Source organism: Cyrtonyx montezumae, unplaced genomic scaffold, assembly GCF_038088225.1.
Source record: "Cyrtonyx montezumae isolate F1298 unplaced genomic scaffold, pur_monq_1.0 scaffold_17, whole genome shotgun sequence".
NCBI lineage: Eukaryota > Metazoa > Chordata > Aves > Galliformes > Odontophoridae > Cyrtonyx > Cyrtonyx montezumae.
This window is the reverse complement of record NW_027071903.1, coordinates 17004435-17021691: the sequence shown is the minus strand read 5'-3', so window position 1 is coordinate 17021691 and position 17257 is coordinate 17004435. Positions and strand designations below refer to the sequence as shown.

At 51.9% G+C, this 17257-nt stretch overlaps 1 protein-coding gene across 1 annotated transcript; it reads right to left on the bottom strand.

Moving 5' to 3' along the window:
* Positions 1–2456: 2456 nt before the first annotated feature.
* On the bottom strand, positions 2457–4722 carry LOC136046759 (uncharacterized). The gene is made up of 2 exons (XM_065733495.1): positions 4011–4722; positions 2457–3588 (listed from the first exon to the last, which is right to left on the bottom strand). Exons 1-2 carry the CDS (start codon positions 4050–4052, stop codon positions 2629–2631), a joined length of 1002 nt encoding a protein of 333 aa, XP_065589567.1. The 5' UTR covers positions 4053–4722; the 3' UTR covers positions 2457–2628.
* Between the last annotated feature and the right edge of the window lie 12535 nt (positions 4723–17257).

Below are 17257 nucleotides of genomic sequence, written 5' to 3'. Positions count from 1 at the left end.
AGGCCGTGTATTTCAGCAGGAGTGGGCTTAGTGAGTGCTCTACCAGGACATGATTCCGGAGATCTACAAGTCCGTGGCCTTGCTGGGTGTGGGCTTTGCTGCCTTTCATCCTCTTCTAAAAACACTTTTGGTAATGCATAACTAGCCTCTGCAAGCAGTAGAATAAATATAGTGCAATTATTTATTTACAGATGCAACAGCAACAAAAGAAACAGAGAAGCATGAGTTTCAGAAGGATTGAGCATGCTTAGCACTCATGGAAAGCCCCAGCGTCACTGCTGACAAGCCAGTGTCAGCCAGGAGGAGGATCAGCTTTTTGCAAACAGCCCTTGTGTTGCTGCATTGTATGGTGCCACCAGATCCAGCACCCAGATGATTCACGGGTTACTCCTTTAGAATTTTATACTTTTCTGTTCATTACCCATAATGAAGCCTTTTTGAAGCCTTGGTAAAAGGGAACGTTGAAGAAAACGTCCCTGCATCGTTTTCATTTGTTCCAGCTGCTTTGATACTCTGACCTTCCCTCCTCATCAAGTTCTCCAACCTCTCTACTTGGTTGCACGAAGTGCCCGTCTTCCAATCCCCAGTTCGCAGACAGAGCTTTCCCGCGCAGCCCTCACTGCTGCCCTCCGCATCACGCCAGCACCCGGTGCTGAGGGAAAGGCAAAACCCACCTCACGAGCCTCGCCCCACGGCCGTCCTCCACCTCAGGAGGAACCGCCCCCTGCAATGGCAGCGGCGCACCGAGGGGATGCTGCCGTGGCCGGCACCGTTACTCTCGCACTAGCAGCGCTCGGAGGGAGCGGGACTGAAGCCGAACACCCCCGTGCGGATCTCAGCTCCCGGCCGCGCCCCTACCCCGCCCCGCAATCACGTGACAAGTCTTGCTGGAGCACGGAGCCGGAAGTGACGTATACGGAACTAGCTGCGCGTGTGGGCGCGTATTGGCTGGCGTCCGTCACGGACAGCGGCGGGTTGGTGCACGCCGAACGCTCCGCTTGGGGAAGGAAGAGGAGGGGCTGGGAGGGGGACGGGGTGGGCGCGGTGCTGCGCCGCTCCCGCCCGCAGCACTTGAGGAGCTTCTCCGTCGCCTTTCCGCGGCCCCGGGCCGCCTCAGGCAGTGTCCCGCCGCTCCGCTCCTGTGAGGAGAAACGGAGCGAGCGGCCGCACTGCGGCTCCCGGTCTCCGTCCGCTCCCACGAGGGCTGAGGGCCTTCTGAGTGCGCGGAGCGTCTCCCGAGTCTCGTGGGAGTGGTGCCAGGAGGTGCCCCGCCCTCTGCTCTGTGCTCCCGAGCTCAGGCTGGGAGAGGCTTCCCATCGGAGCCCTGTCCGGAGCGGGTGGCCACGCTGCCCGGACGGACGAAGTGTGTCCGCTGGGCTGCTCCGTGTGTGCCCATCGCCTGCTCCGGCGCGGTCGCGTTCTTTGGCGCCGCTTCCGTAGTGCGCCGAAGTGAACTCGTACCCGAGTGCAGAACCCTGTGTAGAAACACGGAAAAGGACAGAAATGCGTCTTTACTTAAGACTTGGCGTTATTTTCAGCTGGTGTGCGTTTAAATAATTTCTGCCTTTTCTGGCCTTGCAGGTGCTGTTTGAATCCCATGAGTCCTGCCTGTCTTTTGGGTGAGGTCATTGGATTTGGGAGGGTGTAGGGAGTCCCATTGGCATTGGGGAATTTTGGAGGGGTCACAGGGGTCCCATGGAGGTTGAGGGATTCTGAGGAGACATGAAGGGATCCCATTGGAGTTGAGGACTCCTAGGGGTGCTATTTTTTAGGGGGGTGGGGGGGAATCCCACAGGAGCTGGGGTTCCAGGGTTTGCAGACATGCAGTCTGAAGCTGATCCAATCCTCTCATCTTGTCCCCCTGGCAGCCCCTCAAGAGCCCTCAGTGGCCCCTCAGTGACTCCAGGAGCCCCTGGCCTGTGGCAGGATGCAGCAGGACCACTCCTGGACCGCACTTAGTGGTTTTCATGGTTGGGGGCTGTCACCTTCCTGCAGGTTCTGGGGATCTCCAATCTCCCCCCTTTCAAGAGGGGAATGACAACATAAAAGGGGACATCATGGTGCTCAGAGGAGGTGACAGGGACATGGCTATGGTGGCCTTGGAGATACCAGGACGTGTGGGGAGCCCAGAATAACCACGTTTTGGGTTTGGGAACACCAGGAACTGTCATGGGCCCACTGGGAAGTGACACGTAAGGGACAGAGCCTAAGTAACATATAGGGACATAGAAGGGATGTGAAAGGGACACGTGAGAAGGAGATACATAGGAACATGGAGTGGAACAGGAACAGATGTGAGAAAGGGACACAAGAGGGGACGTGTGGGGAATCTGTTGACACATTAGGGATAAAGTCATGTGGAGCCAGAACCTTGTCACATGATAACACTTTTATAAAATAAAACCATTCTTATAAAACAAAACGGTTTTCCCATTTTTACTGGGAGGTGGTGGCATCCCTGTCCCTTGGGGTGTTTAGGGGCTGCACAGAGGTGACAGTGAGGTGACATTCAGTGACAGCCCTCACTCCATTGGTGGTTGGAATGGTGGTCCCGAAGTCCCTGTTTGCTGTCTCCATGATCCCATGATTGTGTTGGTGCCCCTGGTCCCTGATGAATGTGTTTGTCCCCTAGCACAGCCCTGGTGGCAGCAGCTTGGGGAGGGCGTTGGTGGCCTCTTGGCAGCTCTGGGTGACCTTGGTGGCGTCAGTGACACTGGAAGTGGCCAGCAGGCTCCGAACACCCCGCACTGTTGCCAGGAGGTGCTCCTGGGCCAGGCGAGCACTGGCATCCCACAGCACCTCAGCCACCACCACCAGCTCCGTGGGAACACCCATGTCCCCGTTGGTGGCCTTGGGGACATCAGGGCCATGATCTCCACTAGTGACATGCAACATAGCTTTGATGTCCCTGAGGCAGTGGTCCACATGACTGTAGTAGCTGTAAGCCCCCATACAGGCTGCTACCAACTGCTCTAGGAGCCCATGGGCCACTGCTGCATGTTGTCCCCTCTCCTTGGCTGCAACTGCTGCCACCACCGCTGCTGCCACCTCCTCAGTGGCCTTGCTGGCTGCCTGCAGCTCTTCCCTGGCCTCTGCCACCTGCGCATCATGAGCTGCCACCACCTCTGTCACCTCGGTCACCTCTGAGGACACCACCACCATCCTGGTGGCAGCCATCAACCCTTTGTGTGCTCTGTCCTCCCGTGTCACTGCTTCCACCAGGTGGCCCTTTGAGGCCTCAGTGGTGGCCCCTGCAGCAGCCACAGTCCTACAGGCATCCCTCAGGCGTGCAGCATCCTCCTGCAGCTTGGCCCAGATGTCCTTCACTGCAGTCACTGCCTTCTGCCACGAGTCAGTGATGGCTGTGGGGGCACCGGGCTGTTCCTTGGTGGCCCCCAGGGCACGTCGTAGGAGGGTGGCATTGCCATCTGGATGCATCATGGCTCTGCGCACACCAGAGCTAAATGTCAGCAGCCTGGCCCGCAGTGAGCCCATGTCCCCCCCTAGGGAAATGTCTCCAGGGATGGACCCCAACTTGCCCAAGGTGGCCACCACAGTCACCAGGGGCTGCAGCAGCTGTGGGGACACCTGCGGATGAGAACATGAGAGGGGGTGGTCTTCCCACATCCTCCATATCGTCCCTGCTGTCCCCACCAGGTCTCTATCAGGTTCCCTCTTCCTGATGATAGCCCCAAGCTCTGTTCCCTGGTCCCCACGTCTCCAGGTCAGGGCCAGACACCCATCCTCTTTGACTCCTTCCCACTATGCTGCCACCATCAACTGCTGTCCCCTCAATCACCACTCCTGTCCCCCGACCACCTCCCGTTCTCTTGTTTCCTTTGCCACTCCCTGTCCCCCGGTCCCCTTTTCCCTGATGTCACCTCCCAAACTGTCCCCTTTTCCCGTCAGCCACCTCCTGTCCCCTGGTCCCTTTTGCCACCCCTTCCCCCTCACCCACCCCCCTCTCCGGTGCCTGTCCCCACCCAGAACAGCTCTGCATGTTGTCCCACCTCAGAGGGTCCGATAGTCCTGGTGACATCCTGTGTCCACATGGGTGGTGGCAGCAAGGTGACAATATGCCGGTCTCAAGGTCGTTGATTTCAGGCTGGATTGCACAGAAAACCCAAACTAACAAATCAGTGCAGTTAGCAGCAATTGGTGCTACAGCAGAAAATGTATAGTAATAAATATGAAAGCAGATTACTAAAACAGCTTATTTTGAGCCAATTTTTCACAAAAGAAGGGAATTGTCATTAAATTTGAGGCTAGGACCTATGGATCCATCACTGTGGATACTGGCAGCAGGGATTCAGCTGACCTCGGAAACAGTGAAAAGAAGGAAAATGAATCCAAAACGGGGCTGGGCACTGCCGTAAGGAAGTGCAAAGGGAAAGGGAAAGCTTCCTGCAGAGCCAGAAGACGATTGGCTGGAAATACAGTGTGGGAGCACGCAGCATTCTGTTCCGTTTCTGATTTTCCAGGAGGGAGATTCCCCCTCTTCCAGAGTTTTTCCTCATTTTCGGGGCTATTTTTCCACTTTTCCTCCTCATCTTCTGACCACCCACTGCCCCCAGTGTCCCCTGATCTCCCCAATAGCTCCTGATATCCCCCAGACCCCAAGGATGTTCTCAGCACATACTCATCACAGCACCAGTGGTGATCCCAGTTTTGTCCTTGACACCTCCCCAGTGCCTCCAGTGTTGTCCTGGCAAGTCCCCACAGTGTCCTCCAGGATTTTAGGGCATTTTTGAGGACAATCTTGAGTTCTTCAGCGGGGACATTTTGGGGCATTCCCCCTCCTGCTGTCCCCATGTAGCCACCGTATTCCCAACCCTAAGTGACAAACTAGAGGTTCAGTGTTCAGTGTGTCCTTGAAGATTATTGGGGGACATGGGACAAGCTCTCAAGGAGTTCTTCTCCCGGTCTGTACCCATATCACAGATTGTCCCCACACAAGTGCAAAACCTTGCACTTGATCTTGTTGAACCTCATGATGTTTCTTTGGGCCCACTTTTCAAGCCTGTCCAGCTTCCTCTGGATGGCATCTCCTAATTCCATCATGAAAACTGCACCACTCAGCTTGCTGTCATCAGCATACTTGCACAGGGAGCATTCTATCTCATCATCCACGCCACTGATAAAGACAGTGAAGAGTCTGGTCCCATGAATGACCCCTAGGGACAGCCCTTGTGATTGGCCTCCAGCTGCTGGAGACCATTTACCCAAGAGCCCTTTACCACAGACCTTTGGCTGTGACCTTCCAACCAATTTCTCATCCAATGAACAGTCCACCCTTCAAATCCATCTCTCGTGTCTCTTCATAGAGATAAGGAAGTGATGTGGGACCATGACAGAGGCTTTTCCAAAGTCCAGGTAAATCTCAGAACTCAGGTTCTGTTACAGTAAAATACATCTTTTTATAGCACATACAATCAAATTGTTCATTAAATTGTTTCTTTGCCTTGCAGTACCTGCAGCTGGTGCCTGATAAGAGTGTTTGTGTAACTTAGTGACCTTCACTTAGGGATCCCGAGCACTGTGACTGACACTGTCTGCAGTTTAGCAGATACCCAAAGCATTCAGAGATGAATCATTACCAGAGCTACAATGACACAACAGTGTGGGTGGGACAGCAAGAACAGCAATAACTGACTTGTACACAGGGCTAATTTAGGAAACTATTGTTACATGTGAAAGAGAAGGTCAGGACATGAGACAACAAAACTGAAATACAAACGTAGCAAATCACTTCCATTTCAGCCATTAACACACAATGTTTGTTGTCATTAGGCTCTAATAAGGAAAGAATAAGGTGCTTTTTTCTCCTCCTGCAAGCTGTTTATTTCCCCCCTGCCCTGTTGAGGAGTGGCAGTGAGAGAGCAGCAGAGCCAGGCAAGGTTTGCACAGCACAATGGATCACTGAATTCTGGGGTGATTTTGGGGCCCCAGCCCTGCAACACTGTGTCTCCATGTGCATTCCCCTCTGCAGGACAGCCCAGCTCCACCGCCCCTCAGGCAGCCCCTGGGAGCTCTGTGCAGGCACTGCATGGGGCAGCATGCACGCAGAGCTACAGAGGTGTTCCGCCCCTGTGCTGCTCCCACAGCATTAACTCCTTCACTGCTGCGTGATGCTCTGATGTGGAATACCGGCATCAAAACCACAAAACCACAACATTCCACCCCTTATTCCACATCATCACATCATGCTTAACACACATCTATACATAACCAAAACAGTAATAACATAAGTTACATAGAAACATATATATATACATACATATACATGTAATTACAGACTGCATTCCCCCAATATCAAATTCCGTCGTGGGACACACTGGACGTCCCCATTTTTATCCCTTACCCACCAGGTGCACCCAGGTCCCTGCGCAAAAACGGTTCCACGGAGGGGTTTGCCCTTTCCAGAGGCTGGAAGGACCCACACCGCTTTTCCCAACATGCTCCTCACATGTACCACAGGGACCTTAGCTCCGGTAGGGAGCCGGACTGTGTAGGACCCTCTCGGTTGACTGATCCCCTAGTGTTGACCAACCAGGTGGCTTCTGCCAGATGCTTCTCCCAGTGCTTGAATGTCCCGCCACCCATTGCTCTCAACGTGGTTTTTAACAACCCGTTGTAGCACTTGATCTTACCAGCAGCAGTGTAGAGGATGTTTTTCACATCCTGTCCCATCCGTACTGGCCCCAGGGCCACAGCACAGGCTGTCTCCTGCTTAATTTGTTCAAAGGCCTGCTGCTGTTCAGGACCCCATGCAAAATTATTCTTTTTTCGGGTCACCTGATAGAGGGGGCTTACAATGAGGCTGTAGTTTGGGATGTGCATCCTCCAAAAACCTACTACACCCAGAAAAGACTGTGTCTCTTTCTTGCTAGTGGGTGGAGACATACTGGTGATTTTGTCAATCACATCTCCTGGAATGTGACGACATCCATCTTGCCATTTTACTCCCAGGAACTGAATTTCTTGGGCAGGTCCCTTCACTTTGTTCCGTTTAATAGCAAAAACAGCACCCAGAAGAATTTGGATTATTCGCTCTCCTTTTTTAAAAACTTCCTCTGCTGTATCACCCCACACAACAATGTCATCAATGTACTGGAGGTGCTCAGGTGCCCCACCCTGTTCCAGTGTGGTTTGAATCAGCCCATGGCATATGGTTGGGCTGTGTTTCCACCCCTGGGGCAATGTCAGTGGTGGCATACCACTTGGCTGCCTTTGACTCCAGTTCATATTGCAGCTCCAACATATCTGGCACAGCAGCACTCAGTGGGGGTGTGACTTCATTCAGGCCACAGTAATCTACCGTCAGCCTCCATTCTCCACTGGCTTTACACACCGGCCATATGGGGCTGTTAAACGGTCAGTGAGTTTTGCTGATCACTCCCTGGCTCTCTAGCTGACGGATCAAGTTATGAATGGGGAGCTGTGTAATTGCTTTCCCTTCTGCATGCCCAGCACGGCCTGAGCAGCACAGAGCAGTGTTCCCAGCACCAGCCTGCTCTTGTTCTGGGAGGGGACAAAGGGCCACGTGTTTTTTATCGTTATTAGACCAAAGTGAGTGTGAATGTGACTACGGTCCCAGTGCAGGCAGGGTGAGGCCTTTCCCCGTGGGAGAGCCCAGCAGTCATTTGCCCACAAAGCCCCCTGGCTTTGCACCATGGCACTTAGGCGCAGGCACCAGGAGTGGAGCAGTTGGCTTCTGATGGCCCCATGCCACCACCCTCCTCCTCCTCTTCCTCAGTGCCATGAGCCTGAGCAGGTTTGTATGGCCTCCCAAAGGCAAGAGCATCCATAGAGCCTGAAGTCTTTGCACCTGCCTTGCTGTATTAGGATATCTCAAAACCCAGTCCTGCCTGTTGCCACCGGGTCTGGAGAGGTTCATCAGGGGCTGAACACCAAGGAGGCTGTGTAGGGTGTCAGGCACGGAGCAAGGGAGGAATGGGCAGGGGGCACAGGAGAGAGCATCTGCTTAAATCCCACAAACCATTCCTCGTTAACCAGAACTCCGGAAGTTATTCTGCCTGCTGGCCAGGTTTGAGAATTGGACATAATTTAAGGCACCCTTTTAAAGAAAAAATAACCCCCTCCCCTACTGCTCTTAACTCTTGCATCAGAAGGGGCAGCGATCAGCAATGAGTTCTTGATCTGACGATGCAGCAAAGCTTTAAAGATAGGCGAGCTGAACTGGAGACACCTCTGGCTCCTGGGTCACGGGAAGCACAGCGCTGGCTCACGGCCCACCTGCATTCTGGGGGTCACTGCCTTTCCTTCCACACACGTCTCACTGAACACTGATGCTTTGCCCAAATATATTCTGCTTCCTTCGCTTGGGGGGCGGTGGGGCAGGATGACGGTCACAGCTTGGCATACAGCTCTGAGCTTTGTGTGTATTTAAGCCATCTATAGGTATCAATCGTTTCCATGCTGTCAAGTATTTTACTGTTCTGTCGATATGAAACAGTGACTCAAGGAGACAAGTTACGTCCAGTTCAGCTCGCCTACGGTATTGTACTAATACAGAATGCACTTGAGTAATTCCCGGAGTGTCAGGAGGTGTATTACAACAACCCAATATACCTCTGCTTTTGGTTTGTTTCTTAGGGAAAAAAAAAAAAAAAAGAGAGAAAAATATAATGCTTTGCATTTTCATGTGGAACCCAAGAAAGTTTTGTTTTTATTTTTAAAGAAAAAAAAAAAAGGAAAAAAAAGGTAAAAAGGAATTTTTTTTAAAAAAGAGGGTAAAACCTAATTGCTGTATGTTTATTTGTAATTATGTAAAACGTTGAGCAGGTTATTGACTGTAAAATTCCTCCGTTTTTCTGTAACTTGCCAGAAACCATTAGGTTTTGCAACGAGCTTTTATTTATCTTTCTTTTTAGTTATCGGCATCAACCTCTTGTAAAGTCATTTTTCCTCTAAATAAATTTGATTTTAAGTCTGAGTTTTCTGCCTGGTTTCCTCCCACCCCTCTGGTATTCCTGCTGTTGACTTTGTTGCACAAGGGGGCGAAGGAATAAGTGCAGCCCTTCCTGTAATCAAAGGTTTGCATGACTTTTATCACCAGGGCTCCTCCACGCACCCATTGGACCCATTAATTTTCTCCTCTTTGAAGATTTACCTTCTGCTGAAGGGTCGCAGTGATGCTCAGCTCTTTTTCTCCCAGCCACTCTCTTTCATCCTTGAACAAGAAGAGGAAGTGTCACGGCCATTATCTCGGCCACTTCATCTCCCAGGCAGGCTGCTAGCACCGGGACAGCCGGCAGGTGGTGGCTGCACACCCTCTTAGCAATGCGGTTTCTGTCACCCCCTGAATGGTAAAGGGATGAGTTAGCTTTGCCATTGAAGGCACCTGGGTTTTGTTAATTAGAAGGATGTTAAACACTGCAAGCTGTTGATTTGTTTAGGGTTGGAACGCGTTTCAATTAAGGGGAAGATAATACTCAAGTGCTGATCCAAAAGATGTTGCTTTGACTTTTTTAATCTATGCATGCAAAAATAAAGAGCAGTACAGATACTGAGACCAGAGACGAAGCCTTTGCTGGACATGGCTGCCAGTGCCCATCCCTGTGCCTTCCTTTCACCAAACTGCCGATTCCTACCAGGTGCACCTTCCCATCCAGGCTGATGAGCCTAATTAGACAGGAGTTTAATTAGAGCACTGAGTCATTAGCAGAGCCCTGTGGGAAACCCCAGTGAGCTCGGGAGGGCCCTAGCCCTGCAGGGAGCAGCATGGGCAGAGGAGGGGGCTGGACCCACAGGCCCTGGGAAGCATCCACCCGTCTGAGTGCATGTGTCTGCTCTGCAGTTCCTCCAGTGACCCAGAAGAGGATAACTGGAATTTATGTCTCGCTGCAGGAGCAGCACCTGCCCCACACTGCCAGGAATTGACGGCACTCGCTCTTTGAGAGCAGGAGGATCCTACAGTGTTTGCTCTGGACAGGGGATGTCAGGAGGAACACAAGGACACGCAGGAGAGCCACGATCCGTGCTCTGGAGCCCACTCCCCAGCAGCATCTGGAGGCGGGTGTGGGTGTGTGCAGAAGGTTCCCTGTGTGAGATGCAGACGCTGGCGGTGCAGCGCACGCCGAGGAGGGGAAGTGAGATGTGCAGGCACTGACAGCATGAAAGCCAGGCTTTCTTCTGCTTGATTGGATTTGTTGTTTAGATGAGAAATGCTGAATGGCTTGGGTGGGCTCCAAGCTTGCGATGTCGGTTAGGAAGTCAGCAAAAATAATGATAAAGTAGGTCACACCGTTGCGAACAGCGCTGATGGTTTTGCACAGCAGACGATGACATTAAATAAGGAGGTCATGATGTGGAAAGAAAGAGGGAAACTGTAACGGGACAAACAAACCAGGCTCTGCCTTCACTCACTGGGAGCCTCCAGCAGCCACATCCAGTGCGTGGCACTGGAACAAGAGGGATTCACCCCGTTTAAAATTCCCCATTGGTTGCAGGGAATTGATGGCAATGGTACCTGCTGCTCCTGGAAATATAACTGCAACTTATGGGAGCTTCAACCCCCTTCAGAGGCTGAAGTGCTTTGGGTTTATGTGAAGGGAGAAGGTGTATGGGGAATGGAGAATAGCTTGCCCTGGGAATAATGCCGGGGAGGATGCATGATGCTGGGCATTAATTAATTAACGTGCAGGGGAAGAAGGCCAAGGACACAGGACTTCAATGCTCTGTACAGACATGGGTGAAACTGAGACCACATTGGCTGGCTGGAAAAAATATTTATCCATTCCAAGAATGTGTCTAAAAGGCCAGCAAAATGCCAGAGCCAACCTCTGTATGGATGTGGGGCTTCCTCAGACACCGGAGGTATTAAATCACCAGCTACTCTGCTTTTAATTGACTCCAGTGAAAAAGAGCAAATGAGCTCAGATGATAATTCCCCGCAGGGATTCGTTGCACAACAGTATTATTTCAAGGGCAGCTGGGGTCTTGCTCAGAAAACACGTATTTAAAAGCCAACGAGGCACTGAATCTCATTTAAATAAGAGATAGGAGCCTTGGCTTGTTGTCTCTGGGGAAGGTCTGTCACTGGGGAAGGAGGTCTGGGACCTGGCCTAGGGGCCTGGGAGAGGTCTGCACCCAGCTCCTGCTCCCTGCTTTTCCCTCTGCTCTTCTCCAAATGCTTTGGGAACCAAATCCCAGCTCCAGAGTGGCGCTGAAAGGCAGCTGGGCAAGAGCCGGATCCCTGCATGCGGTGGTCATCTCTGGGCTGGACTCCTGGCTGCTCTGGGACCTGAATCACCCCCAGAAAGGGCTGACCATGGCATGTGGGCACTTCACTGCAGCAGTGGGAACACAGAGCCCCTGAACGCCACCAAACTGAGCCTTACCTACTGAGAAGACAGAAGAACAATCTTTAGAATTTACATTTTAAAATTTCTTCCTATTCTTCTCAGTTTAAAAAACTGGCCTGAGCTGGCTGCAGCTTTGCGTTGTTCCGTCTCTGTTCATTTCCCACTCCCCTTTTACTTTGCTGCTGGTGAGAGACCTTTGTATTTTGCATTGCATGTAATTCCTTAGCAACAGGTTGCTGCTGTTCCAGCGTCCTGTATGAAACGTTAATCAACAGAACTGAAAGGGATTTCATTCGCACACTGCCGCTATTTTTCATTCCCCTGCTCATCCAACAGTAATTTCTGGCTGTGAATTAGTTTTCCAATGAGCTCGTTAATGAGCTTTTTCTGTGGAGCCTTGCACTCATTTCTGCAGCTTGGGGCCACTGACAGTGTTCCCACTCTGTTTTAGGAGCAGGGGGCTGTGTTCCTGGTCTCGGCTTTGAAATTCAGGTTCCAAACCCCTCTGAGTCGCTGTGCGTGCTGCCCATTGAAAGCTTTGCTTTCTGGTTGTTGCATCCACTGTTAGAAAAGTAGAAAATACTAATTTGCAAGGTCCTGCTGTGCCAGTAGCTGCCCTGCAGCAATGCTGTCATGTTTCCCATCTGGAGCCTGAATCCTTTCGGAGCAGCTCCTCTGGGACAGGGATAGCAGCACATGGAGGAGCTGTTTCCCAGATGAATGGTTTCCCAGATCATCATTTTTATTAAAGTTTGCAGGCAGCTGAAGAAGAAAAAACCAGCAACAACAAAAACCCTACAAAATGTAAGTGTCACTGAGAGTGCTGCAGAAGGGCTGTGCACAAAGTGTTCTCCTGCCAGCAGCGAAGGGTAAGTGCTGCCCCTATATAAAAGGCCTTTGCTGTTGGAAGCAGCAGTGATGTCTGGCAGTGCATTGCCTCACCTGGGGAGAAAGGCAGGCCGGGGTGTCTGCAGCGGGATGAACCGGGCCAGCCGGGAGCTGGCAGCTCTGCGTGTGACCCTAAGTGCAGAGATCACCCAAACGTGGGGCACAGAGGCCCAACTTTGTGCCAGCCCTGTGCTGCCTCTTCCCTTTGGCCTCGCGTTGTGGGAAAGGAGGCAAGAGGCCTTGCTTGCTCCGCAGGCCCGACTAGGCCCCACCACGCAGCGAGGCCTATGCTCCTGCTCGTTTGCTAATTACACCCTCACCCACACACTGCTGGGAGAGCACACGGAGGGGAAGCAGAGGCCCCGCTCCAGGCAGGCAGCAGTTTTTATCTGGCAAAGCATCTTGCCGTGGTGCTGGCATTTTGGCAGCATGCAGCCTGGCAGATGTATGCGGGGAGCAGCCTGGCCTCGGGCCCAGCACCGGGAAGGAGGGAAAACACCAAAAAAGATCCACAGTGCAAAACCAAAGGCACCTGCCCCATCCCACTGAGGCGCTGGGTGCTGCTGGCAGCTGTGCGTAGCTCCCACGCTTCAGTATTTCGGCAGCTGCAGTCTCCGCAATGCGGCTGGAGAGCCAGGTGCTGAGTGCTGGGCTCAGCCTTTCCCTTTCCCCCACTTCCCCAGCCCCTTTTCCCTATAAAAGTGCTTCCATGTCACCCAGACAGCAGGTATCGCCAATGGCAAGCTCACTGCTATAAAAAAAAATATTAAAATCTCTTAATCCCGTTCCCCTCCCCCCTCCTGTGAAGTAACTCTGGTGGACACAGCCTGGTTTACATCCTCCATCTTCTTGCTCACATCGAGCCACCAGTATCCACCAGCCAAGTGGTCCTTTGTGCCCCTGTGGTGCTGGAAGGGATGTCAGAGGCTCCCGGCACCCTGTGTGGGGAACAGGAGAGGACTCAGTGGCTGTGTCAGCTCCAGCAGCAAGGCAGGGGATGTGGATGTGATGCCGGCATCTGAGGAGGGAAAGAAAAAAAGGAGTTAACTGCTGTGTTGGGAGCAGAGCTGTTGCCATGCACAGAACAGGTTTTGCGTGTTGGCAGCTACTGGGGTCCCCTGACACCCAGCCCCTTTTCCCTATAAAAAATGCTTCCACAGGCATTGCCAACAGCAATCTTATAGCTCCTCCAAAACCATCCGTATGACTGTGATTTCCAAGGAGCTGATTAGCACAGTTTGAGGCTGAGCGCACACTGCACATATTTCCATCTGCCCAGGTTTGGAAAAGCCTGATTTTCATTGCCTTTCCTCCCCAGGCCAGCCACTCCCTTCCAACGCTGCCTGATAAACTGGCTCCAGAGACAAACAGCAGCAGAACTGCCCTCCCTGCTCAGCCTGCCTCGCTGTTACATGCATGCAAACGGCATTCCCTAGGAGCCACTGACAGAAACCAGCTGTGACTTTGGGCAATAACAGCAAGGTTCTAACAGGTTTCTAGCATCCAATTCAGCAGCAAACAGGCTAGGAGCAGGGAGACTATCTTCAGGTTTTTGGGCTGTCCTGAATGCTACTGCAGGCATCCATGGCTTAGCAAGGCAAGGTGGCCAGCTGCAAGCGTGGCAGCAAAAGGCTGCGGCTTCTTGCACGGCGTGAGCTGACCCAGGAAGGAAAAGCCAAGCCCGTGCTCATAAAAGCTTTGTTATCTCCACTGTAATTAAATAATCAGGAAAAGAGTCATTGAACAGATCCGATGTTTATTGTGACCGCAGCCTGGCAGTACCAGAACGTAGTGCCGGGCCTGGCAGGTTGCTGCAATCCTCACAGGCACTTTGGGACCAAAATTCAGCTTTTCATTGCCAGAACAAAACCAGCACTCATTCAATGATGCTGCTTCAGCCAGGGCAGGCAGGAGGTGTTGGGGACCGATGTCACCACATCACCTGTACAGGAGCAGTGTTGGCTCCTGGTTTGGGGATTTAGCACCAGGGAGCCAGTCCCCAGCCCATCAGTGACCTCATCCCATGGAAATGAGGCTGTCATACAGAACAGTTTGTAGAAGCCACATCTAATTTGGAGACATAAGCTTGCAGAACCTGCTCCTGGTATTGCCCCAAATCACCTCTTGGGAGGTGCAGTGCTGTCCCCTTCAGCTGTCACAGCTGTTCATTTAGAACATCACTACACCACCCAACATCACACCCCAAGCTCCTGGCCTGGCTTTGCTTGTGTTTGTAAACACAGAGAGCCATTATTAGCAGAGTGCTCAGTATTGCATTCCCCATTTGCAATCATTTGCCTCATCGTGCCCTAATTCCTGGGGGAACACTGAAGCTGGCTGGGCCAGCCCTCCCCTCAGCTAAGCCTGAATGTAACACCCTCTACTCAAGCTTCCTGCCTCCAGAGGCCAGGTGATGTCTGCAATTAGTGGACACATCTGAGCAGGTCCCATCAGCACCAGTGCAGCTCCTCCATTTCACACCATCACCGCAGTCACCCTCACCAGCTCTGCAGCCACACGTGGGAGGAGGCCAGGATTTCACATTTTATGCCACTAATCATGCTTGATCCCTGGAATTACAGCTGGCAGCGAGCACCGTGTTGATGTCATGCTGCATGGTTGGCAGGGGCACTGGGAGCTCTGCCCAAAGGTGCACCAGCAGCAGGCTGCCCTTGGCTCCAGGAGGTTTGGAGGCTGAGCCTCAAGGGACACGCTTCCAGCTGAGCTGCTTTATGCCTTCCCCAGCTGAGGAACATTCTCCTCTGGATTAGCAGTGGCTGCCTGCTCCCAAAGTGCACGAGCACCTGGAGCACTTAGGGACAAAGTGCCCACCTGCCTTCTGGGTACCCCTTCCCAAATTAGAATCCCATAGCAGGTAGCGCAGCAGAGGCTCTCCCATTGTGGGAGCTAACCCCAATCCAAACAGGGCACAGAGGAAAAATGTAGGAGAAGAAAGTACAAGCACTGTGTTTTGGGGAACTGGTTTTTATCCAGTGGCTGAAGAATCAACTGCTCACCTCAAGCTGTTCCCCATTCTCACTCCAAGCAGTGGGGCTGGTGTTGAGCTTTAATATTCAGACACATCTGCTACCAAAGGAAATGAATTTTCAGCTCCAAGGCAGCTCTTGCAGGGGGGCCCCATTGGCCCACATTGAAAATGATGGAGTCCTCACACTCTTTGCTGCGATATTTAATAGCTGAGCAGCAGTTAATTAAATTGATTACTGAGCCACTGTGACAGATGCTAGGCAACACCTGAGGAGGAGAATTTGGAAAGGCCATTATCTCCTAGTGCTGGGAAAGCTCTTGGAAATCTCATTTTAGCCCTTTCCACTGTCGCCATGCCCTCACTGTGGTGCAGCCCATGCCGAAGCCAGGCATTCTGCAAATCAAAGCCCGTTATAAATAACACCCTGCGTGCTTTTTCCACCAGAGACAAACAGGTGGTTATGTTGGGCAAAAACCTGGTGGAGGTGCCAGGAGCTCCCCATGGCTTCCCAGCTGCCATCAGAGAGATCACTGGGAAACAGAGCACTTTGGGAACTTCACCTGCTGGGTGTCAGAGGCTTTGGGCAGCATTCTTTCTTCCCTGTATCACTGAGTGGATTTTGATGAAGATATGGAAGAATTCCCCTCCCCACAGTCTCACTTTCCAAGGAAAACATTAATTGAGGCTTTCTGATCCTGCCCCATGGGTGAGGGTTTCCCAGCTCCTGCAGCTCACTGGGAGGCAACCTCCAACCACCACAGCAGGGCTGCATGCATTGCTGGCACCCACAAACCTGTGGGCAGAACTAGCAGAGGTGTTACAGACCTCCTGAGAAGATAACTTTGCTCTCGGTTGGCATTTGTTTTTACAGTGCAAAGTAAGATACTCTGACCCATTCCTGGCCATCTATATCTTGGTACGGATTGCTGAAAATGTGCAAATGGGACAAAAATGGTAACCAGAATGGCAACAAAACATCCCACTGGGGAGGAAAAGAGGAACAAACTGCCCTCTTCCAGTTGTGCTGGAATAGTACCTTTCCTGAGCACGTGAGAACAAGAGCATTGGAATTATACAGGACACTGATCTTCTTATTCCCATACACCCCTAAACACCAATAAACACGTTTTTCTTCTGGTTACAAAACCCCTTTCCCTCCCACTCAGGTCTCACACAGAAGTCTCAGAAGTACTGATATAACAAGCAACAGTTTGGATGTTAAATAAACACCAGAACCATCAAATGCACCACAGCTTCTCAGCTTCTGCTGCCCACTGAAATGAAAATGGAGAACTTAAAAAGAGATGCAAGATTCCCCAGCATTCTAAGGGTCACTTGCCTGCATCTTCATCAGCTCCAAAGCGACCACCCAGATAACCAGCAAAAATATCAAACTACTGAGATGTTTTCCAGTTGCTGTGCTATCTCCTCACTCTCAAATTTAAGTGCTTTTACTTGTAGATACCACAATCGCTTACACAAAATGGAGAGAGGGTGTATTCTGTTGTCGTATCCATGAGAGCACCTGTGGGCTCTGCCCTCCCTCCCCACCCACACTCTGATGGGTGATGCTGGCACACCCAGGTAGCTCAGAATGAATGCAGAAGGGCTGCAGCCTCCTCACAATCACCAATGAGGATGCATCTCATAAGATGCAGAGGGGACCATCCTGAACACAGAGCTAGCAAGACCTCCAGTATCACAGAGCTGACTATTCTCTTCTGGTGCTCTGTCCCTCCTGCCTTTAAACGCAGCTTTCTCATAAAAGGGGAGCATACTGCAGCCTGTGGTTTCAGCGTGGGGTGTGGAGATGCATTTGAGGCAAAACAGTAAGCTGTAATTTTAGAGGACACCCCTACCTTACTGAGCTCCTGAAAACAAGCCCTCGAGCCCCGCCTCTCATGACTGCAAGTGCTTCCAGGTGCTGACAAAGGCTGTGGGGATGAGTGAATAAGGCACCGTCATGATACAGTTCCACGCATCTGACATAGGGTTGTAGCAGTCCAGCATTTTGCACCTCTGAGTCCCAAAGTAACCACCCACCACATAGAGT

Bases quoted from the DNA above. Each gene is read 5' to 3' on its own strand.
- LOC136046759 (XM_065733495.1), bottom strand. From the start codon at position 4,052: ATGTGGACACAGGATGTCACCAGGACTATCGGACCCTCTGAG. The intron at 3,589-4,010 runs GTGGGACAACAT...TCTCATCCGCAG, and splicing joins GGACTATCGGACCCTCTGAG to GTGTCCCCACAGCTGCTGCA.